This window comes from Solanum stenotomum, chromosome 8 (genome assembly GCF_019186545.1).
Source record: "Solanum stenotomum isolate F172 chromosome 8, ASM1918654v1, whole genome shotgun sequence".
In the NCBI taxonomy this organism is placed as follows: domain Eukaryota; kingdom Viridiplantae; phylum Streptophyta; class Magnoliopsida; order Solanales; family Solanaceae; genus Solanum; species Solanum stenotomum.
Window position 1 is genome coordinate 16,151,979 of NC_064289.1, and position 25,035 is coordinate 16,177,013.

The following is a 25,035-nucleotide window of genomic DNA, read 5'->3' on the forward strand; positions in this document are numbered from 1 at the left end:
CTTCAATTTCACTTCACAAGGCATAAACCCACATTACTTGATTTCATCAATTAGACTAGGGTTAACCATGGAAAACATATAAAATCATCATAATATCATGAATCAATACTAAATCAACCATAAATAAGTATTATCCAACCAATTGGAATCATACCCAGCTAAACCCACACATTGGAAGAAACCCTAGCTTAGATTGGGCTTCTTCTTCACAAATTGAGGAAAATCTAGGGAGATCTATGGATGGAAGAACCCATAGATGAATAAGCTAACATACCTTATGAAGATTCACCATGAAATTGATGAGACAAGACAGCCCCTTGAACCCTAGACATCACCTTCTTCTCTTCTTCTTCTACGGAGTTTTAGAGAGAGAATTATTTGGGGGAAGGTTGGTTATGAGTTGGGGTCTTGGGGTTTATGAGGTGGTTACTGACTTAAAAACACTTAAATAGGTCTAATAAAACAATATAAAACTACTTCACACTTAACTAACTTAATTAGGAATTACCTAAACTACCCCTTACCTTGGTCGAGATTTGGGCAGGTTGCAGGCATAACCTACGCCTGGGACCTATGGTCCGTGAATGGACCTACAGGCTATCCTGCAAGTCCGTAGGTTATGGCCTGCAGCTTGATTTTGAGGGCTTGACCCACGACACTCATCCACGGGGAGTGGGTCCACCTATTGGCCATAAGTGGCCCTTTTTGGACAGTTTTGGGGTTAACTGTTAGGGTCCTCGTCAAGGAACCTTGGTTGGTCCTTGGGGAGTCGTACCTTGATGTTTAATCCCTATAACCCTCATTCTAAGTACGGGACGCCATTTTACAACATTAACTCACACATCAAACTCAAACTCTAATGTAAGGATCTAGAACTCTCTAGTTTAGCTTACTAGTTTTCGGGGGATGTTACAGATGATCTAGGTATGCCCTCCTATCAACCTCCAAGGTCAATACATTATGAAAATACTATTTGCATTTTTTGCTAAATTTGGTTTCTTTGCAAAGTTGTTGGCTCATGTTCATAATTGGGTTGACTAGTTGTATTGTCTATTTTTGTTCTCTTGTAACCCCATTTTCAACCACTTTCCTTCCACCTTTTTTTGGGCATAATGATGTAGTAATATTATAGCAAATAAGTTAGATTGTGGCATTCCCTGTTATCAAGGGGTGCATATTAATAAAAGTTTGGGCTACATTCTGACCATGGGATAAATTATTTTCAACGATAATTGTTCTTTCAAAAGTAGTTTCTAGAATGTATGTCTGCAGAGCTTGTAATTCGACACACACTAGGAAGACTTGCAAAATGGTTGGGACATCAAAGACTGTGTTCCGCATTCCTTCCTTTTACAAAGTAAAAAGGAGATTACTTATCCCCCAAAAGATGACAAATCATACAATCAGTCAGCACATTTTCATCAATTGTATTCTTCAACATTGAGAGATGCTTCATTACTTTTATTGAAAGATGGCCCAATCTAAGATGCCACAGTCTATGCTTTGTTGAATTCTTCTCTTTTAGAACAACTCCAATTATAGGTGTAACTTCATGCCTATGCCTTAGGATATACAAACCTTCCTCTTCTTTAACAATCCCAATCACCTCTCCAGTACATAGAGCCTGCATTACACAAAAGTCAAGATAAAAAGACACCATGCACTTCAAATCCCTGGTCAGTTTAGATACTGATAGTAAATTGAATCTGAAGTCTGGTACATGTAGAACATTTTTAATCTTACAATCTCCCAAAATCACTGCATCTCCAACATGATCAAGATGTATTCTATTTCCTGTTGGTACCTGCACCTTGTTGTGATGTGAGTCTGATAAAATCAATTATCCATCTAACATCAACATTAACATTGCTAGATAGAGCATGCTTACCTTCTAGAGCATTAGCCTTGCAAGTTCCTGTTGGTGGATCCACCATGCTAAGGAGTTGATCATAATGGTCTCTAGTAAAGTATCCTCCTGGTAAATAGAACTTAGAACCTGATCCTTCATTCTTCTTTGAATCTGATGAAGTGACTGTTGAGGCATTGGCATGAGGCATAGTATCCTCATTTGCTGATGACTTCCTCTTGCTGTTAAAATCAGTTGGAAAACCTATAATCCTATAGCAGGTGTCTTTTGTGTGACCTTTAAATCCACAGTGTTCACAGATCAGCCCCGACCTCTTTCCATATGAGTTCTGACCTTGAGGTTTCCTAGCTTGGAAAGTGTGATTTTGTGTTTGAAAATTGTGTGATTGTGTAGTTCTACCTGCCATCATTGTTAAAGGATCCTTATCACCTTCAGCTTGTCCTAGTCTCCTTTGACTCTCCTCTTGAATTGCCATTGCATAAGCTTGATTAACGCTCGAAACAGTTGCACTAAGTAGAATAGAACTTCTAACTTGTGCATAACTTTCATTCAGTCCTACTAAGAATTGTAGTAGTCTTTGTTGTTTAACATGTTCAACANTAGTGGGTGGGGGTAAAAAAACAAAAAATTGAAATTAGAAATATCTTTTAAAAATAATTTTTAATATTTTTTTGGTAGGAGGTGGGGGTAGGGGTGAGGGTGGGGTAAAAAAATTGAATTTAAAAATAAGCTTTAAAATTTTATTTTTTTTTGGGAAGGGGGGAGCGGGGTGGTTGGGGGCTGGTTTGAGGATAGGGACAAAATAAATTGATTTTTTCAACAAAAAAATAATTGTAATTTAAAGTTGGAATAAAGTTTTGGAAAATGTTTTCTTTAAGTTTTGAAGAAAAATAGTTTTCCTTGAATTTGAGAAAAATGAGTTGATTTGAAAATTATTTTCCAAAGTATTTAACCCAACCAAACATGAGAAAATTAAAAAACACAGCCAAAGAGTCAACTATCCTTGTCTTCACTCCTTAGTGAAACCCTTAACGCTTCTTTGTTGAAAATGATTATTTTATGCAGAGAAACATGGCAATAAATAGAGATAAAAAGAATAAAGTCGAGGAGTTTCAAGTGATATATGTGGTTTGAGGTAGGTAATTAGCAGAATGGAGAACATCTAAGTTTAGTTTGGGGGGCCAATAGGAAGTAGAACATGCTGTGATATGTTAAACAGAGAAACAAAAACCTACCTTAAAAAAAATGAAAAAAGAAGGCTTGACAAAGGCAGAATGTGTTACTTCCTATATATAATTATGCAGCTCTTTGAATGAGAGCATTCGATTATGCTTGAAATTAATTATGTTTGTCTTGTTTTCTCATATTCCACCCCTATAGCCTGAGAGATTTACAGAATGTACAACTAGAAAATAATGATGCAGTGCTTCACTAGTTAAGAAATATCCCTGGACAATGATTGCAGTCTAGATTTAATGGAATAACGCATAGGCGGTGCCATTTGTCTTTGCAAGATGGAGAAGGTTGGAAAAGATTAAACCGAGGAAGATGGAGGGCTATGGTGATTGTTAAAACAACAATTTTGTTAATGTGTAAGGAGAAGAAGAGATAATGGAAGGTTTCATTTTTTATCAAACTTCTTTCTTTAAATTTTAACCATGGTTTCATTTTTTGACAAACTTTAAAATTAGAGTGTAATGAAGGAGTTAACGCTTTCCTTTAAGATTCGTTTAAGTTATAGTTACACGGAGTAAAAGTTTCACTATTAAAAGTGCAATTGGTTTAAGTTGAAAAAACACGATGAAATATGTCATTTATATTTGTTTTACTTACATATTCCTTGCCTGTGCAAACTGTTTGATATCCAGGCCTACACTTATGAAATTTTATTAGCTTCTTCTAATCTTTTCTTGAATGGTCGAATAAGCTTCAAGGTAATTAATTCCATGTTCTTCCATTATAAAAAAATATCCATGTAACAAATAACTCACGGCATAGAGAGCCTGTATACATTATCAAATATATTTATATTGTACAAGTGCATAGAGACGTAATCTAACATAACTCAAACTATAGAGACTAGGAGTATTGGACTAGGAGTCCTAATAGTTATCAGTAGCCACATTCTTTTAGTTGAAATAATCAGAGAGCTTTAGAATCAAACTTGATATCAACTCTAACTAGGGTAGGCAAGTGTAGGTGAGGTAGCTTGCTTTGAAATTAAGAAATGTTGTGGCTCAGGCTTTATTGAAACTTGTTGTAGTCTGTCAATGATGGTTAAAGAGGATTTTGTTAAATGCAATGCAAAAACTTGTTCGACATAGACCATTCAGTTACAATTAATCTTTAAGCCTTCAAAGCAGATGATGAAAATACAAAGAAGTTAGAGGATCGAGAAATTTGATTTTGGGGTGACGTGGGGGAAGTCCCTTCTATAATAGGAAGTTTATCCTTTGATGGTTTCTAATGGAATTGCAATTTGTTTCCTACCCCTCCCCAACTAGATGTAGAGAGTAAATGAGTTCGGAGTTAAAAGGGCCACATTTCCTAATTAAAATGCATAAAGTATCACTTTTTCTAACTAAAATGCATAAAGGGTCACTTATTTTCCCATTTAACCAAAACGAACGACTCGTTAGGCTTTGAGCGACTAGTCCTAAATTTTAACGGATGGCCAAATAGCCGTTTATTCAATTAATTTTTTTTAGTATGTCACTCAGCTTTGAGCAACTTCCCTTTTTTTTTTAAAGTGTTTTCCTGGAACTTGAGTGACTTGCAATTATTTTTCTATTTATTTGTTTTTGGTGGTTATCCAAAATGAACTCAAAATCACGTGTAGTTTTGAAAGATCTTCTGAATAGGTAAAAAATCACATGGTTTTTTTTCTTTGTTTTTCGAATATGTAAAAATTTTAAAGACAAATGCTTTTCTAATTTTGGTAAAAAAAACTCAAAAAAACTTCTTCAAAGGTAAAAGAATAAAAGCACTTCTGGAAAGGTAAGAAATTTTCTATGTTACCAGTTCTAAAACTAAAAAAAAGTAAGAAATTTTCTATATTTGCATATCTATAGACATGTGGAGGGTGTCATACGTATAGACAAAGAAAATATAAAGTTTTTGTTACTATTATTCTCGACACAATTATTAATATTATTATAAATAATAACAATTAATAACTAACATTCAAAAGAAAAATAATATTATTTAAAGAAGAATATTATAATATAGTATAATAATAATTAGTAACTATCTCTTTAACTTTAAAATAAAATAAGAAAATATAAAATTTAAAACATACATCAAATTGACGACTTTGACGTAAAAAAAGATGAATTTGATAGATGGAGAAAGTTGAGTTTTGAAGTATTGAAAGAGAAACGAAAATTTGATGGAGTACTTTCAAACAATTGAGAGGTTGTTGTATAGATAAAGTTTGTGCACCAGTCAATGATTTGGAAATCGTGTGATTGTCAATGACTTGTCGCTTCAATGGCAGCTTGCACATGAATTATTTCTCATGAATTCGAATTAAAAAATTGTAAACTTGTTTCCAATAAAACTTATTAGCATTTTTATGTGAAAACCTAGATTCTTTTAAAAAAAAAATTGTCTTTTAATAAAATATTTTCATGTGAACAAGAAAATTTCTTACATTTTCAGAAGTACCTTTATTCTTTTACCTTTTTAGATGTTCACTTTTGATTTTCTTTAATCTATTTTGAAAAGCATTTTAGTTTATACATTTTTTTTTTTACATAATGTACTGTACATTTTAGCCTGTACATTTTTTATATAATTAAAGAAGAAACGAAAAATCACATGATTTTTTTACCAATTTAGAGGATCTTTCAAAACTTCACGTGATTTTGAGTTCAAAAGGCAAATATTTTGTACCACCACCGAAAATAAATAAGCAAAAACATAATTGCAAGTCGCTCAAGTTTCAGTGACACAAAAAAAGTAATGGTAAGTCATTCAAAGCAGTGGCGAATTTACAGCCAAAAAATAGGGCACTCGCACCCGTGGTCTCTTCGTAAAATTAGATATTTTATATGTATATTTTTTAAGATTTTGTATAATACTATATTCTTGCACCCATACTACAAGAAGTCTAAATGGTCCACATGGTTAGATGTTGAGCTTTTGACCTTGAGAATTAAGGATCAATTCTCACTTCAATACATTTTACTTGGTGCACCCATGTTCGAAAAATCCTAGATTCGCCTCTGATTCAAAGCCTAACATTTATTAAAATTGATTAAATGGATAAACGGTAGTTTGGTCATCCGTTAAATATTAGGATAAGTCGCTGAAGGCCAACGACTTGTTATTTTGATTAATTGGGAAAATAAGTGACCCTTTATGCATTTAGTTAGCAAAAGTGGTCATTTTGGCTCCAAATTCGAATAACACAAGATTTTGCTGCTCCAAATAGCCCTTGTAAGAACAATCTCAAAGAATAGGCACTTTGAAGAAGATGTTGTCTGCACATGCTTAAGTCATCTATCTGCCATGCAGAGGAGAGGAGTTTGGTCGTATGAAGAAATTGTAAGCAACTTGAATGGAATTTTCAATCACATAAAAAAGTCTCTATTTGAAATAAAATAAGATAAGATCACGTCTTGTACTTAAATTTTTGTTGAAGTTTCACCAACTCTTCCTCGTTGTTTTAGTCAATATCAGAAGAATACTTCTATATTGGCTGTTGATTAGGACATAAATTTTAGAATAAGGAATAATGACCTTTTTTATACTATAATAACTTTATTTTGAATAAGAATATTGTTAGGTAGAAATATACCGTCCGAATGAAAAAAAGTTATTGGTTTATTATTAATGGTTATTGGTTTAGTGACTTTAATAACATAGAAGAAAAAAAAGTATCAACAAATCTAAATTAATGTTTAAGAAAGTAGTGAGATTGGGAGAAATACCAATTACAATAGATTCAAGGAGAGGGGTAGGTGGGTGGGTGAAAAAAAAAACTCATATAATTTCGAATTGAAAGGAAAAAAGCCGAAGTGAAAATGGCTATCGGAATGTGCTTCGATTTTGTATCTTCTGGTAAAGAAAATGGGGAACGGATGTCATGGGATGGGTGGGGTGTTCTGGGAAGAAAAAGAAGAAAAGGGGAAAGAAAGATTGTTTTTCTTTAATTATTTGTTTTTACTGAAAAGATAATTTTTGTTTATTTTATTTTTTAATTTATGTTTAACTGTTTTTATGCGCCCAATGCCACATGACTCTTTTTGATTCGCGAATGTATAACACACTATCTTTACTTTTAGTTGATTGTCAAAATATATTCAATAGGTATTTTGTTTTACTAAAAAATGTGTTCAATTGGAACAAGTCTAAGATAAAGTGTCTAAATGAAATATGCGGACAACTTTAAGTGATAAGAAATGACTTAAGCCCAAACAAATTAAAAGGATTCAACATACATTATGCATACATAGAAAGAAAGAAATTAATCTTTTATTAGGAAAGTCATTCTGCTAATTTTTAACAACTTCATATTTTTTTAATAATTATTTTGTAAAATATTTTTTTGAATCCTTCCTAGTACCAAATACACCTTGCCTAGGCGCTTGACTGTACAATTTAGAATTTGAAATCAATATTATTTTATTAAAAAATTGAAATCATATCCAATGTTAAATCATTTTATTTTATTTTTATTTATGAAGGCAATTAAAAAAAAAAAATCTCTCATAATTGTCCCATCACACTCGAATGTCCCATTTCAACAGGAAACAGAGAAATGCTCATTCTTTAAGATCACCACCATCACCGACTCCTCTCTAAAATTCCCTTCATCAAAATCCTCCCAATTTCACCATTTCATTCTTCCCATAAAATGAATTCCCCAAGGATGAGTAGTTGGCTCAACAAATTTGGTTTCGGTGCGAGAACTGAATCTTCCATAGATTCATCTTCTTCTGAAATTCTTCAAGGACCCGATCATGATGTACCCGACCCGGGACAACAGTTTGCTCAATTCGGAGCAGGTTGCTTTTGGGGCGTTGAATTGGCGTATCAAAGAGTCGCCGGGGTTACAAAGACTGAAGCTGGGTACTCACAGGGTTTTGTGCATAATCCCAGATATGAAGATGTGTGTTCTGGTACTAGTAATCATTCTGAGGTTGTTAGAGTTCAGTATGATCCTAACGAATGTAGCTATGAATCATTGCTTGATGTTTTCTGGGCTCGTCATGACCCTACCACCCTCAATCGCCAGGTAGGTTTTCAAACTGTCTTTTTTTCATTGTAATTAGGAAAATTTTGATAAATTACCTATTAATTTTTGTTTTTTGATGTTGGAGTGATGTGGTTACCTAAGGTCTTTCTTTTACTTTGATTGATTTATAGAGTTTAAAGGTTAGCAGTGAAGTTGATGAATTGAGTCAGTTACTCTTTTAGTTTTTGTGGCTTTATGAGTTTTTCTTACAGTTATAGTCTGTCTCACCTTTTGCCTCAGTGACTGCTTTAAAGTCAATCGTGACAGAGGAGTGATCCCTGTCAAGGAAAACCCATTTCTGATTCCCTTTTTTTCTAAATAGAAGTGACCAAGGCTATGCCTGGCAGGGAAAACATTTCGAGAGGGCTATAAATTCATAGTTAGATCTAATAGGCAATAAGGCAAATATTTCTATCTTACACTTACCCGGTATAAATCTTATGTCAAAGCTCTTTTTGATACTAATAGAGTTATTTGCCTAACCTTAACCTTCTAGGACATTAAGTAAGTCGTATGGAAAATTCTTGGGCAAGTGTTTCAGAATAAAAATTGGGCATAAAGAATTTGTGTTTGACTAGTTGTAAATCTTTAAAGACTTTTTGAGTGTTTTGTGAGTTGAACAAAAAGGTTCATTGGTAAAAAACCGTCTTACCTCTTTTCGAAATATAAGGATTCTTATTTGAGAACATCCTCAAACAACTTCTTAAGAAACAGCCTTTGAAAAAGTTCTCAAAAAGATTGGAAAAACAAGTTCTTGCAAGATTTCAAAAAAATTTCCATAAACAAAAGGCCACCTAATATTCGGAAGGCACTGTTTTGGTGATAATATAGTGAAGGTCAGGTCTCCATATGGTAACAGCCTCATAGTGTGCATTCTTCGGAAATTGTTGCCATGAAGATCCAGACTGTAAAAGGTCTAATTAAACTTGATGTACCCAGTTTGCTTTTTACCCATTAAAGTATTTCATGTAAATATCATCAACATTCTCTGGTTGCTTGCTTCTGCCTTATGTTGATCTTTAAATATGATCTTGCTTGTTTGCTTCTACTGTGATGGGTATGCATGTAGTTTGCTTGTTCAAATTAGGAGGGTACAGTAGCGGAGTAAGCTGGAGTTGTAATTATGTGGGACCAAAAGGCTTGCCAACATTTTTGCATGTTATAAGTGGTTGTGGAGATACTCTCACAGTCTCACGATGTGGAGAAGTATTGTAAATGCTAAATATGAATGGAAAATTGAAGCAAAAGAGGTTCTACAGCCACATGGATGAGGTTTATGGAAACATATCAAGGATTTGTGGCCAAAATTCAAGAGTTATACTCCATACAATTTGGTAATGAGCAAAAATAATATGATGGATTCATGGATTGGACATTCCCTCTAAAAAGATATATATCCAGGTCTATAAACTCTCCTTATATTCAGATGCATCCGATAGCACAGTGTAGAGAAAAGAACTACTGGAACATTGTGTTAGTGAGATACTTTCAGGACTGTGAGGTTGAAAGTTTGATGCAACTGTTTTGCAGACTGGCTTAGAGGAAACATTGGTAACTACACCAGTGAACTCAGGTTTTTAGACTAATAGATGGCCATGGAATACATAGTAGAATCTAAAGGTACCTTAAGTGTGACTTGTTTGGTAGAATAGCTTAAATGAAGCAGGCGTTACATTAGATAACCTAGCGAAAAGAGGTTTTCCTAAATGTACTTATGGTAGTCATGCGAAGTAGAAGCAGAATCTGTAATTCACCTGTTTCTGGGAAGTTATGTTCCTATTTTTAGACCTGTCTAAAACCAAGCAGGGATTACCTGAAAAACTTGGAGCAGGTATTTGGAGCTGGAAAGGGAATATAACCCAGAAGAAACTTGGGAATCTATTCCTCTATCTATTAGTTGGGTGCTATGGAGAGAATTGTCAAAAACAGGCCACTAGAATATGCTTATCGATATCATTTGTCTTTTTTTTGTCCAAGTATGATAGACTTTATCACCTTCCTTCATAGCTATATGGAGAAGCTTTTGCTCAGTTTTAAATAGTTTTGCAACTCCGCATCCTCATGGTGTGAATCTTAAAAGTTTGCAACTCCTCATCCTCAAAACAGTTAAAATACTTGGTAAAACTCTGATTAAGCTTAAGATTTTATTGATTATCATTGGCTATCTCTTATTACTTAATTATTTATTATAAGAAATTATGTGTCTCAAGTATTTAGTTTATGGACTCACCCTCCTCTAATAGAGATCAATACTAGCAACATTGTTGAGAATTTTTCTTACTTCATCAAAAAGAAAACAACATTGTTGGAACCTTCCTTCTAGCATCTTTTATCTTGTTGCTAAAACATGCAACATTTCTCTATTTAATGTTCCCATCACCCCTATTTTCTTTCAGGTACTAGTATTCCTTCAGTTTTAGTTTACGTATTATTCGAATTCCCGTGCATATGTATTCATTTTAACCTCCTATTTTTGCATGCTTCTGCTCCTAATAGACAGGCAAAGAAAATCTTCACAGTTGTTCGAGGCAGATGTAGACATACTTTCTGCTCTCAGTTGCCCGGTCCAATTAGGGTAGGGAAGTCCTTTTCTTGTGCAAAGAGACCTTTCACATAATTGCATCCAAGGATAATGAACTGTTATGCATCCAAACACCACGAATAATTCCTCTCTCACTATCTCTCGTGGTTCTCTCACTACGATTCAGTAGCTATTGCAGCCTCTCTTTACTCTCAAGTTTCGTTATATGAAATTTTGCTTATAATGATTAGCTTTACATTCTTCAGTAGAGCTAGTTGTTTGACAGGTCAGTGTTTTTATTCTTCTTATAATGCATTAACAGGATGCTTCTGTTATTTGTAGGGGAATGATGTGGGCACTCAGTACAGGTCTGGAATTTACTTCTACACACCTGAGCAAGAGAAGGCAGCACTTGAATCCCAGGACAGACAGCAAAAGATTTTGAACAGGAAGATTATTACTGAGATTTTGCCTGCCAAGAAATTTTATCGAGCTGAGGAAGATCACCAGCAGTACCTTGCAAAGGGGGGTCGGTTTGGCTCAAAGCAGTCTGCTGGTAAAGGCTGCAATGATCCTATCCGTTGCTATGGTTGAGACCTTTCCATTTGCAGGATAAAAATAACGTTAGTTGTGTCTATTCTCCTAAGGTATGGTTGTTATAGGCTTTAAATGTACTTCTGCAGTGATGTATCTAGTCTACCCTCTTACACTTATTCTGGAAAATCCAATGTTTGTAGCTTAACCATAGATTTGTAATGTATATATGGTTGCAGATTTGTGCCGTATCTTGTTCGTATATGTATATTGATGATGCTCTCTGGCCATAAATTGGGATAGTGCCTGTCAATCAGTTGTGTTGAATTTGAGTTATGAAAGTCAATGTCGGGCCTAATTAATCTGTAGGAGTTATTAATGAAGTGATGTTGCTATTGATTTTAATAAACATCCTGACCCATCAAATTACTGACCAAAGTGTGGCCTAGTGGTTAATAAAGTTTGTTGACAAGTGTGAGGTCTCACGTTTATTGAAAAGCAAATACATCCTGTGATGCCCATTTATTGAAAAGCATATACATGTGGGGATCCAAATGAGAATTATGAAAAAAACATCATCAAAGTATTATATGAAACCAAATGGAAGTTCCTTCATAAATCATAGTAGTCGTCATCAACTGTTACACAAATATATCCGAGTTTCGGAGGGTACTTGATCCACCACTATTTTCAGGGATAATAGGATCTGCATCATGCATAGGATGTTCATGACTTGTGGTAGGAGTCTTTACAATAATATTACCGAATCGATTTGGAAGCCTCTTGATTAATGCCACTGTTATCATAGGCTGTGGCTGTAACAACACAAAGGAAGATCACAAAGATAGCTACTGTGGTTTCTTTACCCATGTTGGACACTATTTTGGTTTGCCGAATGATACATCTTTTGTAAATTTGTGTTTGTAGTGGAAGTTTTGTGTGTATATAGGAATCTTGAGAGAAAGAGAGTTCATTTCAGCATTGGACTTGTGTGCCTTTTGCAATACAAAATCCATCCACTTTTAGACAATATTTGATCCTTGAGCAACAATAAGCAATTTAGACAGTACGTTTCAATCACTACTAGACAATCTTGAAATATACTTGATACTCATTAGTTAACCTAACAAAGTAGAATAATTTCAGAATGTAAAATCCACTCTCGTGATAAGGGTTCAAAGGCATAACATGTATAGAATAAGTTCAGATAAGAGGCATCAATTCAATTATATTCCCTTTCTGTAAATACCTATGTGTCATGGAGCATCGTGATAAGGGTTCTTTTTTTACTTTTAATCGGTAGTAGAGTCAAACTAGGTAATTGATTTTAGAAATAAAAGGATAGTAAATTAATTATATTAGGATACATTATATTTGCTAAAATAATGACATAATGACATTTTTAATAATTATTTTAAAATGTAGATGTTTTAGCTAATTATGTTAGGAATTATGACTAGTTTGCTAATTTTTCCTAAAATAAAATAGAAGGGTAGAAATGGGACCCCAGCCCGTCAATTATATATTATTGGGAAAGAATTTTGAACAGTTTTGTGGAGCCGAACAACAAAAAGAGAAAGATACCTAAATTATATCCCTTTTGAGTGGTCTACTACTTCGGGCCATTGACATCATATACTTTACTAAAATCAACTATATCAGATCTTGGTTGGCTTTTCATTCCTAGACACAGGTCATCTTCTGACACCAATTTCCCTCTACAAAGACCTATCCACGAGAAGCCGGCCTATCCATATAAAGAAACATACATGAAAAGAAAATGAAAGAAGAAATCCAAATTTTCTTTTGGAGTGTGAGAAAGGTAGACAACGAGTACATAACCGAACAATTATTGGGTTCCCAATAGTGATAGCTGACATTTTTGATCCACTTACCTATGACATGTCAGTAAAAAGTGTCAAAATGATATAGCGAGACCCTACTATGAGTGTTTGAAATGTACAAGGCTTACTTGAGGTGTCTAAGTGAAAAATTGTGCCAACTTTAAAAGCTGCCGATGGATTCCGCCAAGATAAAATTAGAACGCAATACCTTTAGGCCATCTAATTAGAAAATATGTACATCGTGTATAAATAGTGAATTATTTATATTAATGTATGTGTATATATATATATATATATATATATATACCACATACAGTCAAGTGTATATGTAGTGTATACTTTGATCATGTTTGGCAAACTAAATGGCCGGGTGATATATATTGGTAACTTCTCTTAATATAACATGATATATTTCTTCTGGACCAAAAAAATAATCTAGGCAAATCAGCTAGATTATGAATTTTTGAGTATAGTCTCTGCACTTAATCTAAGTAAATCAACTTATACCATTTAAATCAATTTACATACCAGTTGTATATACAAAAAAATATTGATATAAATTTGTAATTTTATATTCATATCAGTTATACATTGAAATTTTATTTATATACTAATTGAATACAGATTATGTGCACACAATATATTGATATAAATATGATATACAATATGCATTTTTATATCCACATTAGTTATACATTGGAATTCTAGTTATATATTTGTTGCATACAAAAGATGAGTTCCTTTAGATTTCGTTAGTGTGCCATTAAAATTCAGTTACAAAACAAATATATGCACTAGCTCGTGGTTGATCTTCTGAATGAATTTGGTATCAATTTTGATAATATTGTTTTTTCTCTTATAAGGTATGAAATAGGTATAAGACAAGGTCAATCACTTTTGGCCCAAAAAATTTAACCAATCATATATAAATGAAGTTCAATGATTTATAAAGTAGTGTATGATATTGGAATACATTAATTATTGGTCTTTAATGTCATATTGTTGCATGAATCATATTTAATTAAATCAGGGAGTATACGAATATTGAAGAAAAAAATATCATATTAATTGGAAAAGAAATAACGGATTCAAACTAATTGGAAGTGAAATAAGAAATACAAATATCATGTCAATTATAGACTCCTAAACTTATGACAACTATAAATCATTAAATTATCTGTTATTATTTTTTCCACGTTTTTTTAAAAAATTTCTTGAACATTAAAAATGTTACATAATATTAGGATTCTAATGTTAGGACTTGAAAGATAAACAATCCTGTTAGGATTTATTCAATATTCTTGTTATTATATTATGCTTCAAGTTTAGGTTAGTGACAAAGCCAAAAATTTCACGAAGGGTGTTCAAAAATTACACAAATATTTGGAATAATTAATCCACGCACACACACACACACATATATATATAATAATAATAATAATAATAATAATAACAATAATCTATATTACATCATATACATCTACTTATTAATAATTTGTAATATAACAAAGTGATAACAGATTCGAACTAATTAATATTAAATTAAATTTATTTATTTTATCTTGTAGAGGAACCAATTTAATTTAGTATACGTTTTCTAGAATTATGGCTATTAATTAGCTTCTTACTACATTTTAGTAACCATAATCAACATGTCTTTCAATTCTTAAAAAGGAAAAGAAATTCTTCACTCTCTCCATATAATTTTCTCCCAAAAATCGGATATTCATCTTCATATCTTTTTTTTTTTTAATTTCTCATTCCGTATAGTTCTTATCAAGTTAATCGTGTGTATTGCAGTTATATTTCGTGTGGAATTTTTGTTCCACGACTCTCCATTATTGATTTTGCTATTTTTGTTGAGGTTTACTTCAGTTCTATTTCGAAATTTTCTTTCTACAAAGTAATGAAGCAATCATTGAGAGCGGCGTAATGAGCAATGTTGCTAGCAAATTTGGTGGACTAAAATACGAGAACGTGTTTTTGATATTCAAAAGTTACAAAGGGTCAAATTTAGATCAAAAGTAAGCAGATAGACCCAGATCATATTAGAAATTAGCTTTTTGATCGTTTTTTATTGGATATTATCATTTAGTTTTTTTAAAAATGAATTGTTAAAATTATTTGGTATTTAAATGGCAACTTTTGTGTTTTTTTTCTCTTGAATGATTCAATTACGTAAAGTGATTTTTTTTTTATGTTATAGTGTTTTTACTAGTCTAAAGTATGCAATACATCTATAATTTGATAAGTTTATATTGGATATGTACAAATATATCTTGTTTTTTTGTTGTTAAAATCGCTATTTGTTAAAAACAAATAGCAGTAATATGATATATAAAGTGTTCATCGCTTCAAAGATGAATGTCAATAGAAAAAAAGGAACGTCAATAGAGAAGTATTTAGTTTATGCAGTTGTTATTCAAATAGATTACAACTTTATTAGTATATACAATTGATATATAAATTGGTTGCAAGAAGGTTACTTTTAACTTAGGAAAAACTACCTAACCACACATACATCACTACCATATATACTATATTTATCTCTAGTTTAACATAATTGCACATATTATCACTTTTAATATTTATACTATATAGTAAAAGATTTATTAAGATACACAAATCCCTTAAATATGTTGTTGGATAATTATCTTAAATTTAAAATTGAATAATTATCTTAAATTTAAACTCCTTAATTAATGCTCATTAACAAGTTAAATTTTTTCTATTCTCATCTGTCGCCGGTCGTTCCCCACCCCCATGTCCAGCAGCCCACTTTCTTTCTTCTTCTTCTCCCTCTTTAATTTATTTCTTCATTCTCTCAATACATGTTTGCATGTTCAAATCAGTATTTTACATTAGGTTTGTTTTTATTATTTTATTATTCTGATGTATCTTGATATGTATCTGAGTTAAAATTCATAATGTTCTTATGTTCTTAAGTCAGATACATAAATGTGTTGAACATAAAAAGTTTTACAAATTAGGTTTGTTAAAATTCATAATGTTCTTATGTTCTTAAGTCAAATACATAAATGTGTTGAACATAAAAAGTTTTACAAATTAGGTTTGTTAAAATTCATAATGTTCTTATGTTCTTAAGTCAGATACATAAATGTGTCACACCAATAATTCAATATTACTTGTTCCCATCCATTTTACTTGTTATGGTTATTAAAAGTAACAGCTCAAATATACTTATTTTAGACTAGTTAAAACTAATCATTTTAACACATTTATGTTCAATTTACAAAAGTTTTACAAATTAGGTTTTACAAATTAGTTCAATTTAAGAGTTCATGTATCTGACTTAAGATTATATGTATCTATGAGAAAAATTTGAGATGCTAAAAAGGGAAGAATTTTGAAAATGTTTACTCTTTTTTTGGATTAATGATAAACAGATACTCTACCATCATGATTTTTACTAAATTTGTGCGTTTCAGTTACATTTCATATTTAAATACACATAATTATATGTATATGCTTATTATGTATCCGGAATACATATTTTTGAATATAATGTATGAAACTAATACTTGATACATCAAATTAATACTATATACATGTAAAAGATACATGAAATTAAAATTAGATCATCTACATAGAAACATGAAATTAAAACTAGATACATATAACAAAGACATTAAATAAATCTAGATACTTCTATGATATAAATGGATGTACATGTATGATGTTCATGCATCTAAGTGTTTAATTGGTTTGATACATCATATATTGATATTTGATAATAGATACATCAAATTAATGGATTTATTATTTTAAGAGTAATAAAATGAAATTAATCATATTAAATGACTAATATATACATGTTTTTTTTTATCTTTTATTAATAATATTAATGAATTTAGTATTTCAAATAAATTAATTAAACATACCTTGATTTTCGCCTTATATTAAGGGATTTGATTAATTTAAATTTTCAAAAATAATTGTCCATGTATTCTGAAAATCCTTAATTATTTCTATAATTAAGGAAATCAGTTACAACCAATTAATTTAAACAAATAAATTATGTATCTCAGTTTTAAAATTCGGCAGATATATGTATCTCACGGATTCCAACTCGTGTATCCTAAGCATGAAATATGATAGAGAAAGTAATATTTGAAACTATTGGGAATCTTAATAATTAGAACCTAAACTAGTGGGATTTATGTAGTTTGCCCTTTAACTTATAGAAGGCTACCCACTTTTGTTCCATTTTCATACACTATGAAATATGTGTATGACTGCATTATTTACAATAGCATTTTATTATTGAGCTATATACAAATTTCATAAATGGAAAATCTAATTTATTTCGTTAAAATAAACCAAGGTTATCAGTTTGTATACAATTTTCATACTAAATGAAATGAGTATATACCTTGTTATATATCAATCTACATAGTAATCCAAAAGAAATATCATTTACGGTATGTAATGAGTATAGAATCTGATTTTCATGATTGTAACACCTCAGAAAAAAATTTGAGCTAAGACTTGAACCGTCCTTCGTTGTGAGTAGGATTTTACTAAGGAATTTAAAATTTCTTAAGTATTAAGGTCAGGTCACTAGATGTAGCACCTTGAGTTTCAAAAAGAACTAAATTGGACATAGCAAAATCTGAAATTTGGAGAGTTAAGTTGAGTATGAGTTTTGGGTCAACTTCAAACGACCATAACTCCTAGATCAGGATGAGTTAGGTGTGCTACCAGATACCGTAGGAAAGACCTTTGAATTATCTTTCCAACGCCACCGAGTTTACTCAGTTTTGAGTTCGTATGAGGGAGATATGTGCATTCAAAGTTGGGCTATCTAGATAAGGAAAGTCAAAACCGGATTTTAGAGGGGTATTTTGGTCTTTTCCTTACCAAATCAGATTTAATTCGTTTTAGTAAGGTTTGAAGGGTCTAATCCTATTAGGTTCAGTTTTATAATCCTAAAATTAGCCTAGGGTTTTAGTTGAGAGTTCAAGAAGAGAAAAGAAGAGAAAAGAGGAGATGATCAAAGCGTTCGTCGAGAGTCTTGCGTTTTGTTGCGGATTTTCACCATGTGTTTAATCCCTAAGAGGTATGTAAGCTTCCATAGTGTTGGTTAGTTCACCCACATGCCAATCATGTTATTTTCAACGAAGTTTCATTCTTGAAGTTGAAAGATTAGAGTTCTTGATAGGTGTTCTTGAAGTTCATTCTAAATCTTGTTGTGTTGGGGTTTTGATGATTTCTTGAGATGAAATTTAGTAATTTGAGTGTTGTTTTGAGTAGATTAAAGTGTATTTATGTTAAGTAAATGAATCCATGTGATTGAGGAAGAAACTGTTCGATTTTAGGTGAGTTAAGGTGAGAAAACGAGCAAAGAAAGTCGTCGAAGTTTTCTGGGTTGGGGCCTGGCGTGTCACGCCAACTAGAGCGCCCTAACCTCTTCTCTGAATGTTAGGGGCTGGCGCCCCGCGCCACTCAGAGTGCCAGGGTCGCTTGCCCCTACCCGTTCTTCATCGTTTTGTCTGTTTGAGTTCTTTCAAAGGGTACCTTTACTCCCATTTGATTTTAAACACTCTAAACTACTTCTAAACACCTAGAAATCATTCATAACATGAATCATAACCTTGAATTCATAATTCAAATTCAAGGTAGAATTAGAGTTAAGTTTTGAGGATTCTTTCGAACATTCTAAGTAAGTCCCTTTGATCCCTTTTGAGGAGTCTTCTACAACTTATAATAACTTCAAGACTCGAGCAAGTGAGTATGAGGATGAGGAGAATGTATTCATGAGTCTACTTTGTCATCATGAGATCCTTCATATCATGAACCATAACTCTTGAATGATCATAATTCACATTCAAGAGAGTGTTAAAAGTAGAGTTCAAGAAAGCGTTTGAGTTCAATTGTGAATCATTTGATATCCATCATAGATTTGAGTTAAGTTTTGAGAAGTAAGTATGAGAATGAGTAAAGTCGTATACATGAGTTCCTTATTGATATTTTGACCCTTGAGTCAAGTCGTTCATGCCCATAACTCCGCATGAACTCCATCACTTTAGTATCTTTGAAAGAAGTAATATCTTCAAGTTCTAAGTCTTGAGTACTATAGAGTTCCTAACCATTCTGAGATTATAATCCTATTGCCCATGAAGTCCATGAGTTGAGTTGTTCATGCTCATAATTCCGCATGAACATTATAAGTCGAACAATCTTGAGATGAGAAGTATCTTTGAATCCATGAGTTGAGTAGTTCATGCTTATAATTCCGCATGAACCCTCTGAGTTGAGCATTCTTGAAATTAGTAGTATTATTGAAGTTCTTGAGTTCCAAGTATTTGAGTTCTATATATGGTTATAGAAAACCTTGCATTGAGTCGTTCAAGTCCATAATTCGGCGTGAATCATTTTTTTAGAAGTCTTTTACAAATGTTTAAACTTTGTTTTAAGACTTAAGCTTTGAAGTTGAGTAAAGAGTAAGAGTAAAGTTCATTTTCTTTAAAATAATAGATGGGAACTAAGTATTCTCAACAATAAATGTTTTCACATTTAAGATGAGAGGAAACTGAGATTTCCAAAAGAGTTTTGAGCAAGAAAGGGAACATCGATTCCAAGAGAGCTTTTAAGCTAAGTTTTGAGTAATTATCTCAAACCAAAGAAATAAGTTATTTTAAAAACATATGAGCTAAGTATATTTTTGGGAGTAGTATTGAACACCGATATGGAGATGTGAGTTCATATTAACTCAAGTTTCCATAAACCATGTAGTCATCATGGGTATTAATGGATCATACTTTTTAGATGATCACATAAGTTAAACTAGTGGATCCACTAAGTTAAGTAGTTCTATATGACGGCAAAGTATGGGACTGTTTGGCAACGTGATGGTAAGAACGTTGTATCACCACTTAGGGTGTGGTTGTCGGTTAGAGAATCTCCCACATAAACTATATTACTTTAATTATATAAGTATAATTGAGTTTGTTATTGCATTTTCTTTAACGAACTAAGTTATTTTTACTGTTTTATAAAGCTTTCCATATATATTGCATGTGAATTGTTGCTTTATATTGAGTTGAGTATCCAGAGTTGAGTACCCAAAGTCGAATATCATATCTTTGAGTTGAGTATCTAATCTTTGAGTTGAGTATCTAATCTCTGAGTTGAGTATCTTATCCTTGAGTACTTCTGAGTTGAGTAAGTTGAGTAGTTTTGAGTATCCTTGAGTATTCCTTGAGTTGAGTAAGTTTGAAAATAGGTAAGTATGTTTCCATTTTTATAAATTTCAAGCTTATGTTATGCTTTAGAATTCCCCTTACATGCTCGTACATTCCACGTACTGAGCCATTTGGTCTGCATCTTCTCATGATGCAGGCACATGTATTCAGGATCATCAAGAGGAGCTTCGTTGATACATTCGGGAGTTTGAGTTAGCTATGGTGAACCTCCTTGCTTCCGGAGGGTTTCATTTACCTTTCAGTTATATCAGTTGTTAGGATGTTGTGGGTCTTGTCCCGACTTCCATCTTTATCAGTTAGAGGCTTCATAGATAGTCAGTATAGTTGAGAAGTCTGTATCATTTATTTTATTAAATGTTTTAAAGACTTAAGTTGCCTATTTTATGGCAAGTTGAATAATTTATTTTATTCGGAGTTTTCGTTGTGTTAAAGTTCTCTATTTAAGTTTCATGAATATTTATTCAGTTTTTAAGCTTTTGTATGCTTGAGTTAGTCTTCCGCTTGTAGTCAGCCAGGATGAGGGTTCGCTTGGAGACCATCAATGATTCTCGAGTGCCGGCCCTGTCCAGGGTGTAGGCTCGGATCATGACATTAACNATTATGCCTTTAATAATTCGTCGCTAATCCGTCGCTAACATTCTTTTCATAGCAACGACCAAATAGTCGCTAAATTTGTTGCTAAAAATTATTCTTCTAAAATTATTTGATTTGGTTATTTTAAATATGTACTGCTGAAATAAATTAAATTAAAATTACTAAATACTCTAAAAATAACAAACATTCATATAATATAATACTCATAGACGATTCATAATATATAAATAGAAAACTCCAAAACCACATGTTTTTGGTTAAAAATATCCAAAGAAAACTATCAAGTACTCTTAAATAAACCTACGTTCATCAAAATGTTACTACGCAATTTGTAGTTTCCAAAAAGTATGAGATTACCAAAAACTAAAGTTGTGGGAGACTAGGGGATACGATCATCGCTTGAAATTGAGGGATCAACCTCGTCCACATTAGTAGCAGGAGGCACTATGGGTGTCACAATCGATGGATTCCCAGATGGAGTAATCGATGCTTGCACCTGCCCAACAATAATAGGAACAAGATGACTAGTTAGTGCAGGCATCATTTGCTTTATAAATTCGTCCATATTTGTTATCGATGTTGATTGAGAAAATGGAGGTAGCAATGATGATGAGCCACAAAGATTCTGCCCATAGTAATTTTTTGCTTCAGATCCAAGACCGTATATTCTTCTTTTCTTTTCTCCCCCCGCAGCTTGGTAATATGCTTCACGTTGATCAATATCAGTTTGAGACACTGTGTTATTTCGTAATATTTTTTCATATTTTTCCTATAATAAGTAGAGAAAATGAGAACGCATTAAAGAAAGGGAACAAAATAAATTTTGAAGGAAAATGCAGAAAGATACATAAGCTTTTAAGCTTAAAGGACATGTGTTTTGTTTTCCAGGAAAGAACTGTGTTGTTGCAGAAAGATAACTGACAAATGCATTTTCCTTGCATAATATGAAACATAAAACAAAAGGCATCACTCCAACATAGATATGGTTCTCTCAGTACATATATTAAATTCAAAATTTCATTCCGTCAAAGGTGCTTACCCCACTCTAATGAACTGGAAAATTCAGAGTATTTTATTTTTGTCAAAACCTGCTGTATTACAATCAGTGGCCTACAATTCAGCTAACTACTCTTGGCCCAATAATGGAAACATACATCCATAATGTAGTATGCTTCTTCATGACCAAAATTTTACCAGCATAGATATCAATGTTTGTTCTCATTGATATGTATTCCATCATTAAAGCAATATAATTAATTAAACCAAAATAAATTACAGTCCACTATCACTGGCCTTTGTACTGTAATTTCCCTGATTAGTCAGTTATCTGGTTTCCATATACATATAATACTCTAGTGCATTGTATTAGTAGATAATTGTTGCAAGGAAAATGCAATGAAAGAAGGACAGTGCAACTTATATTAGCTAGTTTATGAAGTGTTGTTTATAAGTTGTAGTAATTAACTTAGACCTACAATTTTGAACTCGTTTAAATTGCAGAATAAAGATCATACTTGAACTCACACAGAACTTCAAAACAAACTAATTTCTATTACCCAAACAGCATCAGAAACACTAGAAAATTACCCAACCAACATCAGAATTACATGAAAATAACTGCACTAGATTCACACTAAAATGACATTAGAATCACACCAAAACAACACTAAAATTGCACCAAAAAAGCCTCAAACAGCACATGAATTACACTGAAACAGCAGCAATGGATTCTCACTAAAACAGGACTAGAGTTGCACCAAAAACAACTGCACTAGAGTCACAGTAAAACAACACTAGAATCACACCAAAACAACACTAAAATTGCACCGGAAAAGCCTCAAAACAGCAATCGAGTTACACCAAAACAGTAGCAGTAGATTCTCTCCAAAACAGAACTATAATTGCACCAAAAACAACTGCACTAGAGTCACACAAAAATGACACTAGAATCGCATAAAAACGAACACTAAAATTGCATCGAAAAGTGTCAAAACATCACCAGAATTATACCAAACAACAGCAACAGATACACTTTAAAACAAGACTAAAATTGCACCAGAAACTACAGTAGGAAAGAACTGAAACAACTCCAAGTTTTAGACTTACATGGACAATTCGAGAACGCTCACCAACAAATGATTTTCCATCATGACCATGTGTATGAACATGCAAATGTAATTCAATTGGTGTTGGATCTCGACCTTTTTCAATAGCCTATACAAAAGAAATCACGTTATATATGTCATACAATAGAAGATGTTAGTTATAGAGTTTGTAAACTATATATACTCCAAGTTTCCTGTGATGTTCTCCAATTGAAATAGAGCCGCTTGTGTGAGTCCCAACAGCAGTTTCATGGCAGCCACGACGATTTTTTGAATTAATTTCTGACTTTTTTATACACTTTTCACTTCCCCAAAGTTGCATCCATCTTTCCCAGACATTTTCTGGTACATAACCTGGCCTAACTCCTTCCTTTTTTATTTTAGAAATGAAATTCCTGTATTTCAGTGCTGCCTTAACCATTCAGTGTCTTTTCACTTCCTTTTCACTAATGGAAACATCCCAATAAAGTTTTTTCTGAAATAAGTTTTGAAAGTAATACATTAATGTCCTATCTACATATGTGAATACACTTGCTAAACTCACTTACGATAAAAAGTTATACCTTGAATTCTCCAAAATAACCATTTCTTACATCAATTGAGACACCTTTCCAATTGATTCCATTGGGATCAACATCACTTTTGAAAGACTTGGATATGAAACTAAAGCATATTTGAGAAGGTTCCAGCCTGTATAAACAAAATATATAGGTAGTAAAATAGAAAAATAAACATTTTTTAGCACATTCAATAGACAAGAGGTCATGTTCTTTAGATTAAATATAACATTGTTTAAAGGACCAGAAGTTGGTAATGTGACAGTGAAATCCAATCTAGATATCTTCAATTTGTTCAATGTAGTAAGTAGAAACAAGTTTAGGAATAAAATCAAAAGAATGGACTAACCCTGCAGAAGTTAGAAAGACAAGGGTCCTTGTATGGCTACTGTTGGATTCACATTCAGCAACTCTACTGGTATGACCTGTTGAGTTGCTCTAAGTAGAAAACCGCTGACCTATTAGGTTACTCTGATTTGATGTAGCCGGAGGTGTCTCAGAGATGGTTGGGCTGATACTTTGAGTTGACGTATTGGTTGGGGTACCACCTTGCTGAGGAGAAACTATAGTGGGCTTGGGAATAGTTGGCATGCTTACACGAATAGCAAGATTACTCCTACCTGAGGATTTTCCACGACCTCTGCCTCGAGCCATACCTATAAACAAATATAACATTGTTGTTAGATCATGACAGATACAAAATAAAATTAAACATAATCCATAATAATGAGATTACGTGGAACAGTTGGATTCACATTCAGCAACTCTACTAGTATGACCTGTTGAGTTGCTCTGAGTATAAAATTGCTGACCTATTAGGTTACTCTGATTTGATGTAGCTGGAGGTGTCTCAGAGATGGTTAGGTTGATACTTTGAGTTGACGTATTGGTTGGGGTACCACCTTGCTGAGGAGAAACTATAGTGGGCTTGGGAATAGTTGGCATGCTTACACGAATAGCAGGATTACTCCTACCTGAGGATTTTCCACGACCTCTTCCTCAAGCCATACCTATAAACAAATATAACATTGTTGTTAGATCATGACATATACAAAATAAAATTAAACATAATCCATAATAATAAGATTACGTGGAACAGTGCTGAAATATTAAAACTGTCTCTGTAAGAGCTATTGTTGATCAAGTGAAAAAATTGGTACCTGGAAATACAAGAGTAACAAGAGTAACATAGTTATCTATAACAAAAGTAACAAGAGTAAAGGGATCACGAACTTTTATCAGAAGCTTTACACAAAGAATGAGCATTAGAAATCTATAACATATTTTGAAAATTTGGACACAATTACAGATGATGACACATTAGGGAAAGGGAGAAGCCTTTTAAGAGGCTTGAATTTTCAATACCATCATATCATGTGCTTTTGATAAGGCTCCAGAACCTGATTGTTACACAATCACAATCAAGTAATGTCATTCATTTAAAAGAAATGATCTATTGAGCTCAAGAATTTACATAACAATAAGTCTCCCAAAGAGCTTACTTGTTTGAGCACTTCTTTATAAGGCATCAATATTAACTATTAGT

At 32.6% G+C, this 25,035-nt stretch overlaps 1 protein-coding gene and 1 pseudogene across 1 annotated transcript; one reads left to right on the plus strand and one right to left on the minus strand.

The window, feature by feature from the left end:
* The first annotated feature begins 7,604 nt into the window (after positions 1 to 7,604).
* On the plus strand, positions 7,605 to 11,568 carry LOC125874445 (peptide methionine sulfoxide reductase-like). Its single transcript, XM_049555340.1, has 2 exons — positions 7,605 to 8,108; positions 10,972 to 11,568. The coding sequence occupies exons 1-2, from the start codon at positions 7,728 to 7,730 to the stop codon at positions 11,221 to 11,223; spliced, it is 633 nt and encodes a 210-aa protein (XP_049411297.1). The 5' UTR covers positions 7,605 to 7,727; the 3' UTR covers positions 11,224 to 11,568.
* A 9,638-nt stretch (positions 11,569 to 21,206) lies between these two features.
* LOC125873547 (uncharacterized) lies at positions 21,207 to 24,434 on the minus strand (annotated as a pseudogene).
* Between the last annotated feature and the right edge of the window lie 601 nt (positions 24,435 to 25,035).

Bases quoted from the DNA above. Each gene is read 5' to 3' on its own strand.
- LOC125874445 (XM_049555340.1), top strand. From the start codon at position 7,728: ATGAATTCCCCAAGGATGAGTAGTTGGCTCAACAAATTTGGTTTCGGT. The intron at 8,109-10,971 runs GTAGGTTTTCAA...TGTTATTTGTAG, and splicing joins CTACCACCCTCAATCGCCAG to GGGAATGATGTGGGCACTCA.